The sequence below is a fragment of the Haemaphysalis longicornis genome, unplaced genomic scaffold, assembly GCF_048455015.1.
Source record: "Haemaphysalis longicornis isolate Haplotype H1 unplaced genomic scaffold, Haemaphysalis longicornis Haplotype H1 scaffold_6, whole genome shotgun sequence".
NCBI classification, from domain to species: Eukaryota; Metazoa; Arthropoda; class Arachnida; order Ixodida; family Ixodidae; genus Haemaphysalis; species Haemaphysalis longicornis.
The window spans coordinates 169,253,223-169,268,499 of NW_027526407.1; the positions used below are offsets into that span (position 1 = coordinate 169,253,223).

General features: G+C 46.9%; 1 protein-coding gene across 1 annotated transcript; it reads right to left on the bottom strand.

Annotated features, from left to right (window-relative positions):
* Positions 1-1,297: 1,297 nt before the first annotated feature.
* On the bottom strand, positions 1,298-8,214 carry LOC144141258 (cytochrome P450 1A1-like). The gene is made up of 9 exons (XM_077672823.1): positions 7,968-8,214; positions 6,453-6,632; positions 5,426-5,519; positions 4,993-5,148; positions 3,919-4,127; positions 3,618-3,743; positions 3,295-3,399; positions 2,447-2,578; positions 1,298-1,714 (listed from the first exon to the last, which is right to left on the bottom strand). The coding sequence occupies exons 1-9, from the start codon at positions 8,125-8,127 to the stop codon at positions 1,359-1,361; spliced, it is 1,518 nt and encodes a 505-aa protein (XP_077528949.1). The 5' UTR covers positions 8,128-8,214; the 3' UTR covers positions 1,298-1,358.
* Positions 8,215-15,277: the final 7,063 nt, after the last annotated feature.

Consider the following 15,277-nt stretch of genomic DNA (forward strand, 5'->3'; position numbering starts at 1 on the left):
TGCCTCCCCCTCGCATTTTCGCCATGCGTTGCCGCAGGGGAGGACCGCGAACCGCCTCAAAATACCGCCCTCCCCCGCACACTCTCGCAACTATCCTGACCCGTTTTCTTTCTGCATTCAGTTCTCCCTTCTTTCGCTCCGTAATGAGGCCAACGCCGTCGTCAGACTACAGTAGCCAGCGCCAAAGTGCTGCGAGCTAAAATGCTGTTCGATGAAGTTCTAGAACGAAGCTCGCCACGAGAACCGTGTGCCATGGGCTCGCTCTACTGGCACGTGGCTGAGGCAGATGGTTGGTTTGTATCTGGATAGACGGTCACCTGGTTTTCTCGTTCCTTTCACCGCAAACGTAACGACTGGGAAATAAACTACCATTGAGTACTGTTACATTGGCGAAGGCATCCCCGAACCAGGGCTCCGTCGTCTCCATCTTGTTGTGGTAGCGTGGGGAACGAACAGCGAGCATAAGCAGATGCCTTGGTGTTGGCGGCAAAGAGCCAAAGGCAACGCCCAACGGTTTTACTGCATGACAATAGATGATCAGCGACGGTACAGGAACAGAGCCATTCCGGAAGAGCTTGCAGTATGACTCGAACAGAGCAACAGCAAGATCTGATGCTGCCGGCCGATGAAACGCGCTCTAAGGGTGCGCGTATTTAAAACCCGAAGCGCAAACGGTCACTCAGATTTCACAGTGCTTTGCACGCCACCCGAACAAAATACAGACGCGCAAGAACACTCTCACGTTTTCGCGAGAACCGGCGCGCGTTGAGTCTGAGGCCTGAGAAATGGGAGAGAGGGGATCTCGGCGACCGGAGTCTGCTCACAGGTTTAAGTCTCTACACACTCCCAATTGTCCCTCATTTTGCAACAGTATAAGCCGTGAGTCATCAGAGCAAGCGCCCGCGCGGCGGAAACGCTCCAACGTGTCATAGCTTGTTTGAGGACGGCGGCTTTACCGTCAAGCAAACGAAGTTGCCCCGCACTACACCACACTTGCCGCGCGAACGCACAGCGTAGCGGCGCGCTGAATCACAACATTACCTGGAACACTCCTAAAATTTTGTACAAAAATGTGCCTCAAGCATTCAGGCTACTAACAATTCAGCGCTCTCACAAGCCGATTCCCAAAAAAGCATTGATTGGCAGAAATTCACACGTTTTGTCCATTCAGTTTTTTCTATGAAGCATGTTCTCCGATCACAGTTCCCGCTCACGAGGGTGCTATTATCAAGAAGCGTGAAGCACCAGCAGTACGCACAGGAACGAACAGAAAAGTCATCTCAGCCCAGGAGTTGTCGGACCATTATTGAAAGGCGCCGCAGCCATGCGCAGCCGTCGGCAAATGCTGCGAACGCTGGTTAAGCTTTTCTGGTAAGGACAACGTCTTGTTGGGCGGCGACCAGGAACAGGCTTGATCCTATGCTGTCGATGTTAACTTTCGAGGGCTCATTGTTGGGGGCGGCCCATGTGACTCTCTGCATGAGCCGCACGAGTATGTAGAACATGTCCACGTGGGCCAGCTTCTCGCCAGGACAGGACCTGGGGCCCAAGCCGAAGCTTAGCAGGGGCCCAACATCCTTGCGGAGAGCTCCGGTCGAGGGGTCCAGGAACCTCTCTGGGCGAAATATCTCAGGCTCGTCCCACAGCTTTGGATCATGGTTGACCCCGTAGATGTTGTAAATGATGCCCGTGTCCTTGGGTATGGTCAGCCCGCCTGCTCGCAAAAAGGTAGACAAGAAAAACGAGCACACACAAAGATATTTATAAATTATAAACCTGCTAAACATTTACGCTGTTGTCCGAAGTGGCACAACTCTTGCTTCAAAGTAAAACTTTTGAATATGAAGATGCCTTGAGAAGATTCTGCTCAAGCCTCTGTTCCTGTTTATCGTTATATCAAAGGGTGCGATGCATGGCAGGCTAAGGCAAACGTAATAAATGTAAATATGCGCGTTCGTCGTTACGAAAACTTCCTCAGCGACTAGTCTTTACGTTACGTGGACATACTGGGGAAGGCATTATGCTGCTGATAGGAGAATTGGGATCGTACACTCATCCAATTGCTCGCATGCATGGCACCTTAGTCGCCGAGTCACTACGGCTGGTTCTAACTTTCTAGCCTCACATTTTCTGACAGAACGTTTGCCTTAAAACAAGTGACAAAAACCATCCTAAATTCGATTTATTTAGAGTAATAAATGTAATCATTGGGTTTTCTGGCAGCCGTCCCCGCGTAACGTGCCCGGGTGTACCCATTTGACAAAAGCATATGAATGACCTGGGTTTATACTTTATGCTGTTTCTTCCTCTTCCTATGGACTGGTCAACTCTGCTCTATCTGATCTCTTTTTAAATACGTTCGTCATTTAGAAAGCAGCACTCAGGAAGTATTTTGTGGGAAAGAATGACTCGTTACTGAGCAACGTAGGCGTACGTTTCTGCTCACCGACTGTGGTGTTAGTCGAAGTGTTGTGTGGAAGGCCGAACGGAGCGACTGGGTGAAATCTCAACGTTTCCAGCAGACACGCCACGGTGAACGGAAGGTTGGATCGGTCTCCGTAGACGGGTGGACGGCGCCCTGGGAAGCAGACGCCACTAGTATTTAATTAACATTGCACTCTGACGCCCACGCAGCTGGGGGCTCACACTGTGTGGAATAGCTGCCAGGCAGCGCCACAAGTGCGATCTGAAAATGCGCGCTACACGTTCCCTGCATGCGCCGTGCCTAAACGATCTTGATAACGTCCTAACTATACGTCCGAGCACTACGTTTCAGTACACTAAAAAGAGCCAAATCAGAAATGAAGGAAATACCCCTATCAGTGATGGCCCTCCCATGAACCGATGCAGATGGTCAACGTCAGTTTACGTCCAACCCTGAGTTGCTTAATGTTCCTCATGGCCTATCCAGAAGTTTGGCTCAGCTCGCGGAGGGGGGGAGGGGGGCTATACCATTACTGTGTGACTGCGTTAAAACAGAGCTACAACCTCAGCCCGTTGATGTTTCATTCGCGAAAATGCTTGCGCATCGTTCACCGGTGCATACTAAAATAAATATTTACATCCTACGTCAACACTTCTAAACAACTCAATTACTGGCAGACCAAGCATTGCGCATGCGCTGTAAGCCTTTGGCAACATCGGTGGAACCCTCGGGTACAGTAATGGCAGACACGAGCTCCCATGTTAGCCCTAAATGCAATGCCAAAAGTACACATTGTAAGTGGAAAGTTCGCCTGCCTGCCCTCAACTTGGTCTTAGTGATAACGTCATTGTTGCAGAATATTCCCTTACCAATTTTCTCGTCAATCTCCTTTTTAATACGTTCTTGATAGGCCGGCTCCTTCGCCAATCTCAGCGTTAGAAACTGCAATGTCCTTGTTGAAGTATCCGATGCCGCTGAAACATGCGAACGAGAAAATAGTAATAAAAACACACAATATCACCAGTCTTATTGATTGGTAATGTGTAACCTTCTCTGTGGAAATACGAAATACTTCGTATTAGTTTTTAAATACCTTGTTAACTGCCAAGGGCACCTATTCAGAAAGCGTAGTTGCGCTTCAACATGCATAGGGGCTCTAAAACTGAAATGGTTTTACCCGAAACGTGCTCACCACCAAAGATATCGATGATAACTTGAATCATGTTCGCCTTGGTCAGGTACTGCGCATCGCTTTTTTCTTCAAGCACTGCTTCTTCCCGGGAGGCGAGCATGGCATGCGTGAAGTTATCTGCCTTTCCTGGGGAGCAGAGAAGAAAAAGCAAACCGGTGTTTTCAGCAGTGTACGATATACAATGCGTTGAGAGAATTTTGTTTTTTTGTACGATTGAACTCGTGTGACCTAGCTCTGTTACGTATACTAGGAATAAACGCGCTCAACGTTAATTGCCCCGCAAATTTATTTACAAGGTTACCTGGAGTATAGGCGGCTTCAGCCCTGCTGTAGAGTTTGTCCGTTAGTGCAACAAATTCCTTTGTGTTGGCTTCAGCCTTTTTTTCCCTGCTTCGGTAAAGGATTCCCATCCAGGGCACGATGTCGCTCGGCAAGCCGTCGGGAACGGTTTCAAAGAATTCTTCGCTGAGCCGCTGGAGGCGACGGATCTCGTCACCACCCTTGTCAAATCTGCGCAACACGTTTAATGTGCCCAACGCATTAGCAATGCTGAAAGCGTTAATTAGAAGAAACAAAAGAAGAGGGTAATCGATGCCGAACATACTGCTCGTGGTTTCATGCTTGACTGTAAGATGCAGCTCACTGTCACTTGTTTCTGTTTTTTGCCAGAGCGTTACATTGCCCACGTATATGCAATCCCGCGTAGCCTCCAATCTCAATGTAAAAATTGAAGTTAAGGCGAGACGGTGACGATTGTTGCTACCACTGCTACAAAGTGCGTTTACATTACGAAATGTATCTAAACTACGTAAAAAAATGAATGCCGTGCAGCAGCACTACGCACAGTTTCCCAATAATCTTGGTATTTCGCCAGATGCCCCATCAAGGCGTAACAACTCTAGAGGAATGACCAATAAGTGTATCCACAAATAGGTGAGTCTTTTAATTCGAGATAGTGTGACTGTTGCTGAGAATATTTTATTGACGACCGAGGGAGAATGCTGCCGAAGGGCTTCAGAAACAAATACCTTATTTTTTCCAATTCTACTGCATCGCACTTGCTCCAAATTTCCAATTAAAAAGACTAGTTCGGTTTTCTTTTTGTCGTAGAAAAGCCTGTTCTAAGACGTCCCCGTGGTTAGTGTTCAGCTTCGCCCTCACCAGAACGTTGATACGCTGTTGATACACATGAGGATCAAACTAGCTCAAGTGGAGTTCCGGTTGGTTCCCCTTCCTTCTAACTTTTAGGCCAAGCGAAAGACTGACACACGTCAACGCTTATTCGTTCGGTTGCAGGTTGTGCGCCCATACCTGCACTATATCAAACCACACAGAAATCGTCAAAGGAAGAGAGAAAGCAAACACGCGGACTCACTTTGCGCCGTAGACAGATGTGCCTATGAGGTTGAAGAGGATGAAATAAAACGGCTCTTTTGAGTCGACTAGTTGGGGTCCTTCTTTTAAGGAATCTACGTATGCATCCACAACAGAAGTGGAAAGTGTTTCCAACTGTTCACTTACAGCATACTTCCTGCAGGAAAGTAAAGTAGAGTGAAATTTATTGAAAATGGGTCCAAATGCCTCACCTTCGCTTTCTTGTAAAATGAAGACCCAGCCGAACAAGACAATTATATTAAGCTTCAGGTACGTTAGAATGCAGTTCAGCACACATCAAGAAAATGGAAACTGGAAACTCAAAAGGACGGACAGCAGGCTAGAATGCGCATACAGTGCTAGAAGACTGTTTGATGCGGTAAAAAATAATTGACGCCATGTTTCCCACGTGGTGAGGTGGAAAATCGTCTCACCTCACAGCCAAAATAGCCACTTTTCGCAATGCTTTCCATCGTGGATTGTAATCCTCGAACAAGATGTCGTGATCGTTCTGAACTTGCAAAGCACCTGCAAGAAACGGTACAATTAGCTGAGGCAAAACCATGGACAGCCACGTAAATCAGTTGATAAGACACCTAGGTCACAGTAATCTCAAAATGGATTCACAGAAGTGCAATGAAGGGGATTTCTTGGCCAGCTATGACAATGCCACCAGCGTTTTTGATTGCCGTATCCATAAGTTTCATATTTTTGAGATTGTTTTTGCGCACATGCACAACACGTACGCCCACTCACAAAAACGTACACACTTTCGCTTTTGTACTCCTCAAGCGTATATCCCGAAAGTACATGCACGAACGTACATCAACACGCAAACACACGCGCGCACAACACAGCGCAACGCACATAACACGTATACAAGGCGCGTACACAACACATATACAACATACATAAAAAAGCGTATACAACACTCATGAGCAACCACGTACAGCCTTTATCATACTTTTCTAGGCCAAGCCAAGAATTTTGCCTACAAAGAGATCAAAGCCCAAGCTTCACGTTTAACTGTGTCCAAAACATTTTATGACAATACAAAAAAGGGCGTATTCTCTTCCTTTCTGGCGTAAAATGTTTGGGCACCACTTGAAATATAACCTTCTACTTCGATGTTTTTTGCGACCTATGCACTTTTGGAATGGTCTAGAAAATTTTCGCTAAGACTCAACATTCACGGAAAAATGAAATATAAACACGAAAATATCAACCAGAACAGACATAATTGAAAAATACTGTTTGTGGAAGTGAAATAATGGTGCGCTATGGGTACGTTCGGAAAGCCAGATTTCCCAACTTTTTTACTGTAATTAAGCCACGCGTCAACTTGACATGCATGGAAAGAAGTCGCGCTATTTATGTGTCATGGTTTATATTTCCGTGTTTGCATTTAATTTGTCAATGACTGCACACCCACGTAGGAGCAAAACGGTAAGAGGAACTCGCCCATTTTGGTCGGAAAGCGGCCGGAGAACTCGTGCCGCCTGTCGAGGAAGGCTTCTCGTATGACGGCGTAGCTGTTGAGCACCACCATCGGTTTTTCTCCCATCCAGAGGGTGAAGACATCTCCGTAGGATGAGGACCACTCGGTCGCCTTGACCCAAAGGTTCTTCACTTTTCTAAGCGCTGGAGGGAAAGAAATCACTCGGTTCGCACCTACCGCATTCATCCAAAAGACCCAATATTTGTGATACGCGCCCAAGTTTTGACAACTTGCGACACATTGCATGAAAATAAAAACAAAGATTCCCCTTCCTTTCACGAAAACTTCCCTTCACAAGAATACAGGAAACCACTGGTCACATCAGCTACCAGCAGCTTAATTCTCTAAAGGGAAGCGCGTCGGTTTAATGCGGTGCGGTGTTGGCAGAAAAGTGCATGTTTTCTTGGGTTAGGACGTCGCTTGGGGAGGCGGGACACTGTAGAAAAAATATTGCGCGCTCCCCCTGGTGCACGCTCTATTCCTCGTCCAAAACGACGCGCTATTGTGACCTTCGCTTAGCGCGTTGTTTTGGAGCAGAAGTACAGAGTGGACCAGAAGGGCGCGTTGTGTGTGTGTGTTTTTTTTTTGCCTTTTCCCGCCTCCTCAAGCGACGCCCCAGCCTAAGAATACATGCATTTGCATGCACACATCTCACCGCTTCAAAACGACGATGGTCGCTTTTGAGAATTGGGCCCCAGCTGGGACGTCTTGAGGAATACGAGAAACTCGTGTTGTAGGCGAAACTTGAAAAAAAGAACATAAAAAAGTGCGAAAATGGAGATACTACAATGGTCTATTTCTTGAATACTGCACCAGGATGAATGTGCCACAACAGACATTTTCGCTGTAAGGGCCGATATCTCAATCCTCCATACATCGTACCCGTTCCAAAGTTTGACATACTTCCACGGCTGTTTATTGCTACTGGGCATCGTTTAGTAACTATCCACGCGTCGTTTATTACAACTCAGGCGTGCTCTTTTTTGCAAATTGTTAAATAGAATGCTTGCTTTCTAATTTTTTTGTCTAAACCGAAAGAAATGAAGTGAGGGAGTGGGTAATTACAACGATTGGATTGTTGCAATGCCACCTTGTTTGCACCGCACAAAGTAACAAGCGGTCTTTTCTGTGCCACATTAAAGAAGGCGTCTTAACAGGTTTGTCTTTCTATTAGCTGAGATGAAACTTTGCAGCGCCGTCAGTGTTTGTTTGCATTCATCGAAGCACACTGCGCAGCTTGACTGGAAGTGGAGCCCCGAAGTTTGAGATGAATAGATTTTGGGAGAGGCTACTTGCATTGAATGCCTCTAATCTCACAAGTAAATGAGTGGAGGCATTACCAGGTAACTAAGAGAGAAACGGTGTTCAATTGTCCCTATGGAGAGAATATTATTTGTCGACACTACCCAAGCCTCTCCCCCATCGAAATAGATTCAGCAAAGCAATAAAGAGGACGGGAGCAAGGTTCAATGACTCACTGAGCAGGTTGCCCACCACAGGGTAAGGAAACGGTCCTTTGGGGTACTTGGATACCTTGTGGTAGAAACGGCCCACAAAGTACGTGAGCACGAAGACGAGCGCTGTGCTCAGTACCTTCCAGTCCAGGAGGAGAGCGTATACCTCTCGAAGGGGGATCATCGCGACTGCGAGGCTACAACGACGCTGCCAGATAATCGAGATAAGTGCCCGTTTAGGACGGCCGGCTCCCGATGACACGCGCCGCCGGTCGGGCAGAGGTGATACGGCTGGCTCTTCGAGGTGTCCTGGGATCCTCTCGTTCTGCAGGCGAGCCAATAAAGTTGTTTCTCTCTCTCTCTCTCTCTCCTGGGTAGAACGGAAGAGGTAGATTATGCGAACGTTTTTTTAATGCGTTGCGTGTCTGGATGTCTCCATTCAAAGCACGCCGAAGATTAACTGGAACGGCGGAAAATTTGTGCGGCAATGTATTTGATTGATTGATTGATTGATTGTATACGGTTTAACTCGCCGACGCAACGCAGGCGATGAGGCGCGCGGTAGTGGAGGGCTCCTGATTAACTGTGACCCCCTGGGGATAATAACGTGCACCGAAATCTCGTACACACAGGCGTTTTTCTTTCCGCCTCCGCCAAGACAGCGGCCGGCGCGGCCGGGAATCGAACCCGTGACCTCGTGCTCAGCAGCACAACGCCTTAGCCACTGAGCCACCATGGTGGGTGGCAATAAATTTGCCAAGCTCTCTTAAAATCATGCAAAAAGATACTTTTAACCCACTTGGGAATCGAGGTAGCGCGGTCGAAGGGGGTGGGTGTTAATGTCCTGCCGGGGCAGCTGTCAGTACGAAGTTAATTGAAGAAAGAAAAACTTTACAAAAGTGTTTATATCGTTCCGGATCTGAGTGAGCAGACACTGTGCTTCCTGCACGCACGAGATTATGTAAACACAGCATGGTACTCCCCTTTATTCCATTCTCCCCGCAGTGGGCAGGAACGCACCAATCAGATAAATTCATGGCGCTGAAAAGTGACACAAATAACACGGCCGCGGGATAAAAGACGCCTTCCCATCCAGCGGCCGTGCAAATAAATTCACTCAGAGCGGGCACGCTTTCCTCTTTCACTTGGGCTCCCTATCTCACAAGTGAACGTCTTGTTGATCCTCGAGCTCGGTAAGGCAACCTGCCCAAGTTCTAAGTCGCCAGGACTATCAATGTCGCCTGAGTTCCCCTCTTGTACACAACAATCGGCGGCTCGCCAACTATGGCGTCCAGAGCATCGCTGATCACGTCAGTAAAGATGACATCACCCTCCGCTGCCAAGACGGAGAATCTGCGCGAGGATTTTGTCACCTCGCCTGACCATTTCTGATCAATAGGGCGTCATTCGGCTAAGTGGGGACTTGGGTAGCGGAAGTCGAGTAAAGCGGCGTATGTCTCAGCACAGATCACAACCTCGTAGTGCGCCATTGTAGATATGTCAGGTCGTTTCCCGCCGATGAGGAGTGCACCTGACAGACGAATGCTTTGCGTGTTCGGATCCGAAGAACGCAGGAAGGATGTCGCAAAACCACTGATAGCCGTGGTCATTTGAACCTTACTTTTTGAAACGTCTGTATCTTCAATAAATATCGGCGCTACAACTGATCGTTGATTTTTAATAAAATGTATGCCTTTACCGCCACGTGCTCGGATGACTTTCAACGCTACAGGTTTTCTAAAGAAGTACAGGGGGTCACAGAGTTGAGAGTTTGGCGAGTTGGTCGAAGTTCACGACCTTAAGGCAAAGCAGTGCGAAATGACCCAGACAGATGTAAAAAAAAATCTGCTCAAGAGTTGAAGAGTGAGGGCAAAAAGCACTTGCGGTGTGTCCCTCTCTAACTCAGTTTATGTCGTGTCACACAGTTTTTTTAACGTAAAAAAAATGCTAGAACTGGGCGTCCACAATGCGTCGGAAGAAATTCAAGAACCGCATAAGAATTCCTCAATTCACACGCCTCCAACTAACAATCACTAGAAGAGTGACGCTCCGCCGACTAGGGTACTCGACCTAATTTTATTCCGCGAACTTCAAATATTTATTTATTTTGTAAGGCAGACCGTCGCGAGCCCCATACTCATTTAAAACATAGAGAAGCGTATACAGCACCGGCCATTCGTAATGAGTGGGTATGTGCCAAAAAGGCCACACGGGAAAGAGGCAGCAACTCGTGGAAGCTGCATCACCATCGCTGGGAGGAAGAAGTCGCGTCTCGTTGGAGCTCCCTCTCGATTGACTGGACAGCGCGACTTGGTGCTTCGGTACTAGTTGTCCTGCTGAAGAATGAAAGCCTGAAAACCTTCTTATAGTTAATTTATTTATTTATTTATTATTTATTTGTTTTTTTTTGCTTATTTGTTTATTTATTTAAAGTGCTCATCAACACCGCAATGTCTTCTTGGGTGAAGCAATGGGTACAGAATATAAGGCATACAAAAGACATGTAGGAAGGGAAATAGGGACATATATCAAAAATGGGTAAAAATAAATGTGTAGATATATATAACGAGGGCGAGGGATCAAAGAAGCGAAAACATTTTCTGAACAACAAGAGTTCAGAGGCCGTGTGAAGAGGATGCCCTAATCGCCACAAACACCCATAAGCAAGGTGGAGCTTTACGCGCAGAAACACAACAGCACAGTGCATGTGCGACCTTTTCACAATATGTGCATTCAAAATGTGAACTTTTTCAAGGAGCGTGTGAAAAGAACCGTGTCATTGAAAAAAAATGACAATGGAAGGTAAAACAGACTGTTAAAGGCATGTTTGCATCGGTTAGCTGGTGCAAGGCTCAGTGTTCTGTCAACATGAAAGGAGCCATGCGGCCGCAGTGGTATGCGTGGTACTCGCAGGTGAACAGAGCAAAACTTGGAATGAATGCAGTACTCGCAGGTGAACAGAGCAAAACTTGGAATGAATGCAGTTAAAAAGAAAAACCAGGTCACGCCAGGAAAGCCTAATACATAGCGCATCAAGATTCAGGAGCTCTAGAAGACCACGGTGAAGAGAGAGCGAGAGAAATTAACTTTTATTGTCTTAAAAGCCTAGCTATAAGACTTGGTCGTTGCCGGTCCGAGGTGGTAGGTCTCCTCAGTCCAGGAAACCTCTGCCGGTAGCTGCCGTCTTCGCCCGGTTCACCAGATTCTTTTGGTTCTCCGGATCCTCGTAGACGAGCAGTACATCCCAGTTTTCAGCCATGTCGTGGTGACCGGTTGTATGCGCGCTTGGAATATCTTGTGGTGCAGCAGTCAGAGTTGTTGAGGAAGCTTCGCTATCCACAGGCGTGTCTGGGCGGCGGACTTCGCACGGGCACTCAAGAATCATGTGGGGCAAGTAGGAGTAACGGTAAAATACGGTTCTATTGAAGCGGTTTTGAATCCTTTCTAGGCGAATAGGTGATGAAGGGCTTAAGCAATTCCAAATAGGACTGTCATCACACGCAAAACTCGTCTTGTGCTTGCCTAAGAGTGAACCGAGTAGGTGACTTTCAACCAGCCGTCAAAAGCTACCACGCAGCCATTGGTACCTTGTAGCTCCTACCTTCAGTCACAAATAGAGGATAGCTGTATTTTTGCCAAGCAGAAATTGTGCCATTGGAAACGATATTTACCCGGTCATTGTTTCTTTCGTCGAATTTATTGAATACGCACATCACTTTCCTTGGGGAAACGTGATCCACAAGCCGTGACTACTAGCGTCGGAGTTGACCGGTGATTGTTATCCTAAACCAGATGTGGGTCATTTCTCAAATTATATGGTTAATTCTTCGGGCTTTTGTTTCAGAGCATCCACTTACGGGAACCTTCGGCCCACAAAATCCTTTGAAAAGTTTTTTGGCCAACGCCATTCTTTGGTTTGTACACCCGTTAGCATACGCGTCAAATTGGCATTCTGCCTGGAATGAAACCGGGTGCGTTCACACCCACGTCCACTGCCGCTTTATGGGGGCAAACTAGCTTTTCATGGTAGGATACAAAGATATATATTGTTCTGCCATACGTGGAGTAGAGCTACAGCTGTGAGTGGCCTCATTAACATCACATTCTTCAATTCTTTCTGAAGTATGCTACTTTTCTGCCCCAGTTGTAGATGTGCGGACTAAAATGAACTTTTCATTCACGTCTAGGGCACCTATAATCTAAGTTATTTAGCTGTTCAAGTACGCAAACCATCATTGATTTTCGGGGGAGGGGGGGGGGGAAGGTGGAATAAACTTTTATTGAGGCCCAATGCGACTCCGTGTGTGGCGGCAGACCAGTGGGGAGACTCCTTAGTCCAGGAGTCCCTGGCTCTGGCTGGCAGTCCGGGCCCGTCTCACCAGGTTAAGCTGGGAGCCGGGTTCAGAGCTGGACAGCTGCTCCGCCCACTCTGAAGGGGGTGGGGGATTGAGAAGGAGGTCGGGTGTGTGGGAGCATTCCCATACTGTGTGATAAAGTGTACCCCTTTTGGCGCAAAACTTCCACTGTGGCGAGTGAGAGGTGGGGATGATCAAATGCCAAAGTGTATTGTGAGGGAAGGTCCGGGTTTCAAGTTGACGGAGATTGATTTCATCGGCTTTTGTTAGAGATGGGAGAGGTGGAGGGAAGGTGCGACGAGAAAGCTTGTAGTGTGTGAGAATATCGTTGTACGTGAGGAGGGGGGGGGGGCATCGAGTGTGGGAGGAGGGGGGGCGGGGGCAATGGCCCGGTATATCACTTCTAGGGCAGCGTCGTGCGCCGCTTCTTTGCCGGCCAACCCACAATGGCCAGGAGTCCATAAATGTACATGGCTGCAAAAAAGAAGGCCTCGCGTTCGCGTTGTTTACTTGCCTCTAACCCTGTAGTTTTTTTTTTAAAAAGATTTCACGCTCTTTTTCTGAGACGTCTTAAAAAACCAAGCTGCACTGTCCATGATTGCCTTGCCTATGCATCTCCCCCGTTGCAACGTGATAGACTGTAACGCTGTGTCAGCAGTGCTGACTGATAAGGTCATTGAACGTGCATAGTTCCTGCGCTTTTGTGTTTTGTTTGGTGTATTTACTTTTCCTATCATGATTCCTTCTCGCGTTTCGTTCCGTCTTCTCCTTTGGTTTATTTCTCAGGTCTCGGAATAAAACCACTAGTTTTAGAAAATCGCCAGCGCCGAGTGTTGTCTTTCCCCATGCCGTCTTTTAGCGCTGTTTTGAATTCAGTTTGCTTTTTAAACAAACAGACCGCTTACAGAGGGGAAACAAACGCGGGTAGCAAAATCCGAAACAGAATATAAAATTGCGAGGAAGAGCGTTGGCTTTGTCTCAGCTACAAAATACAATGGCTTCTAAGCAGATGGACGTGTGCTTGAGGGGGGGTTAGCTAGTGTCCGACGCCTGCACGGCTGAACGCGAAAGGGGAATTTGCGGAGCGGGCCCGCACGTGGCGGAAATGGGTATGATGACATGCAGTCATTCACTGCTACTGAGAGATGAATTTTTGAATAAGAACACTTCGAATGATCGAAAGCTATCCATTGAGTGAGTGAGTGAGTGAGTGAGTGAGTGAGTGAGTGAGTGAGTGAGTGAGTGAGTGAGTGAGTGAGTGAGTGAGTGAGTGAGTGAGTGAGTGAGTGAGTGAGTGAGTGAGTGAGTGAGTGAGCGAGTGAGTGAGTGAGCGAGTGAGTGAGTGAGTGAGTGAGTGAGTGAGTGAGTGAGCGAGCGAGTGAGCGAGTGAGTGAGTGAGCGAGTGAGTGAGTGAGTGAGTGAGCGAGCGAGCGAGCCACTAAGTGGCTGGACTTGGCTCTTCGACGTATTCCGGCAGTTACCCTCCCTGAGGAGCTCCTCTCAAAAATGCTTGCGGGAAATACCCATGAGTGGTACAAAGCTTTGTGTCGATCAAAGATTGCAAAATAGTGCTCAAGGTGTCTTGCACAGGGATAAAGTGTCAGTTTGAAAATAGGAAATTAACGTTGAGATATAAGTTTTGTCTATCAGCGATTTCTTTCCGTAACTGGGAAGTAATGGTCCTTTGCAATTACCATAACAACTTTTTTTCATATTTTGTTTATTATAGATACTTCGGTTTTCCTTCCGAGACGAAAGGCACGTATATTGTATTGCCATGCCGGCCGCGTGCCGTCGATGTTTACGAGACACTGCGCAAAACTGATAACGTATCATTCGTCCTTCTCCTCTGTTCCGTACCTATCTTATTCATGCTATGCTAGTCCTGCGTCGATTCGTGGAGCTCATTTTTTTATTATTGTATGCTCAAACCGATGGGAGACCGAGTAACAAGCCGTAGACGACACGTGCCTTGAAGCATTCAGCCTGTGTTCTTGAAACAAACAATAGACCTGCGATACGTTTGTATCGAGAACGAGACAAAAGTCTCCCACTCAACAGCACCTCGCCAATGCGCACGAGATAAAATGGATATCGATGGGCTCGAGCATTTACGTTATCATTAAAGGTTTGGGTAGTGCTATTTCGTCCCACTACGATGCGAAGTCAAGGCGCGTCTCGACCTGACTGACTGCGGTCGCGGGCTTCAGTCTTTATTGTGTTTTTCCTTTCAATCATTTTTTCAGTGCCTGCACGTCCTGTGCTCATCTTTCAGCATCGCCTACGGTCTTTTGGAGTGAGCGACAGCATTGGTTTATTCTTTATGCGTGAAAAGCTTAATACTTACATTAGCTTCGTTAGAGCGCGATCAGACGATAAAAATAACCTTTTTACGTGTTAATTATTTCCATTTGCTGATCACTTGGCATTTACAGAAAAAATCACTGATCTCAAAACATTTTTTTCAAAGACATTCATACAAGGCCAATGCAGTTTTTAAAATAAGAGCGCAGTAAAATACATGCTTACTGTTTTGCAAAAATTTACCTGGTTTACAAAAATATTCTTCAGAACGAAATAATTTTAGAGCAATGCAGCCGTGTGGCCTTGAATTATGCAAGAAACTATAACACCATATTTTAAATTTTGCATTCACCATCGCGGTTGACACTTATTGAATTTTATGTGAAAAACTTAAACAGATCAGGGAGCCCATTTGACGTCGCAGGCAATCGTCTGGGCCACTGACTCCAGTCGTCCGGAGCCACGGCCCGGAAACAACACTACGCGGTTATCTTAATGCCTCTTGTTCTGTTTGGTCGTACCACTGTAATTCCAACATAAATTTAACACAATAATATTATGTTTTAGTATTTCGCGCATTACGTCAACGCTGACGTTGTACAGGCCGAAATTTTAAAGTTCTTCGATATTTTCACCTTTTTGTGGGAAAACAACGGCTTTCGGGGCCGACATGCA

Excerpts from the sequence above, each read along its gene's own strand:
- LOC144141258 (XM_077672823.1), bottom strand. The coding sequence starts at position 8,127 with ATGATCCCCCTTCGAGAGGTATACGCTCTCCTCCTGGACTGGAAGGTA. Across the intron at positions 6,633-7,967 it reads TGTGGTGGGCAACCTGCTCA|CGCTTAGAAAAGTGAAGAAC; the intron begins GTGAGTCATTGA and ends CTTTCCCTCCAG. Across the intron at positions 1,715-2,446 it reads TTCGACTAACACCACAGTCG|GCGGGCTGACCATACCCAAG; the intron begins GTGAGCAGAAAC and ends TTTTGCGAGCAG.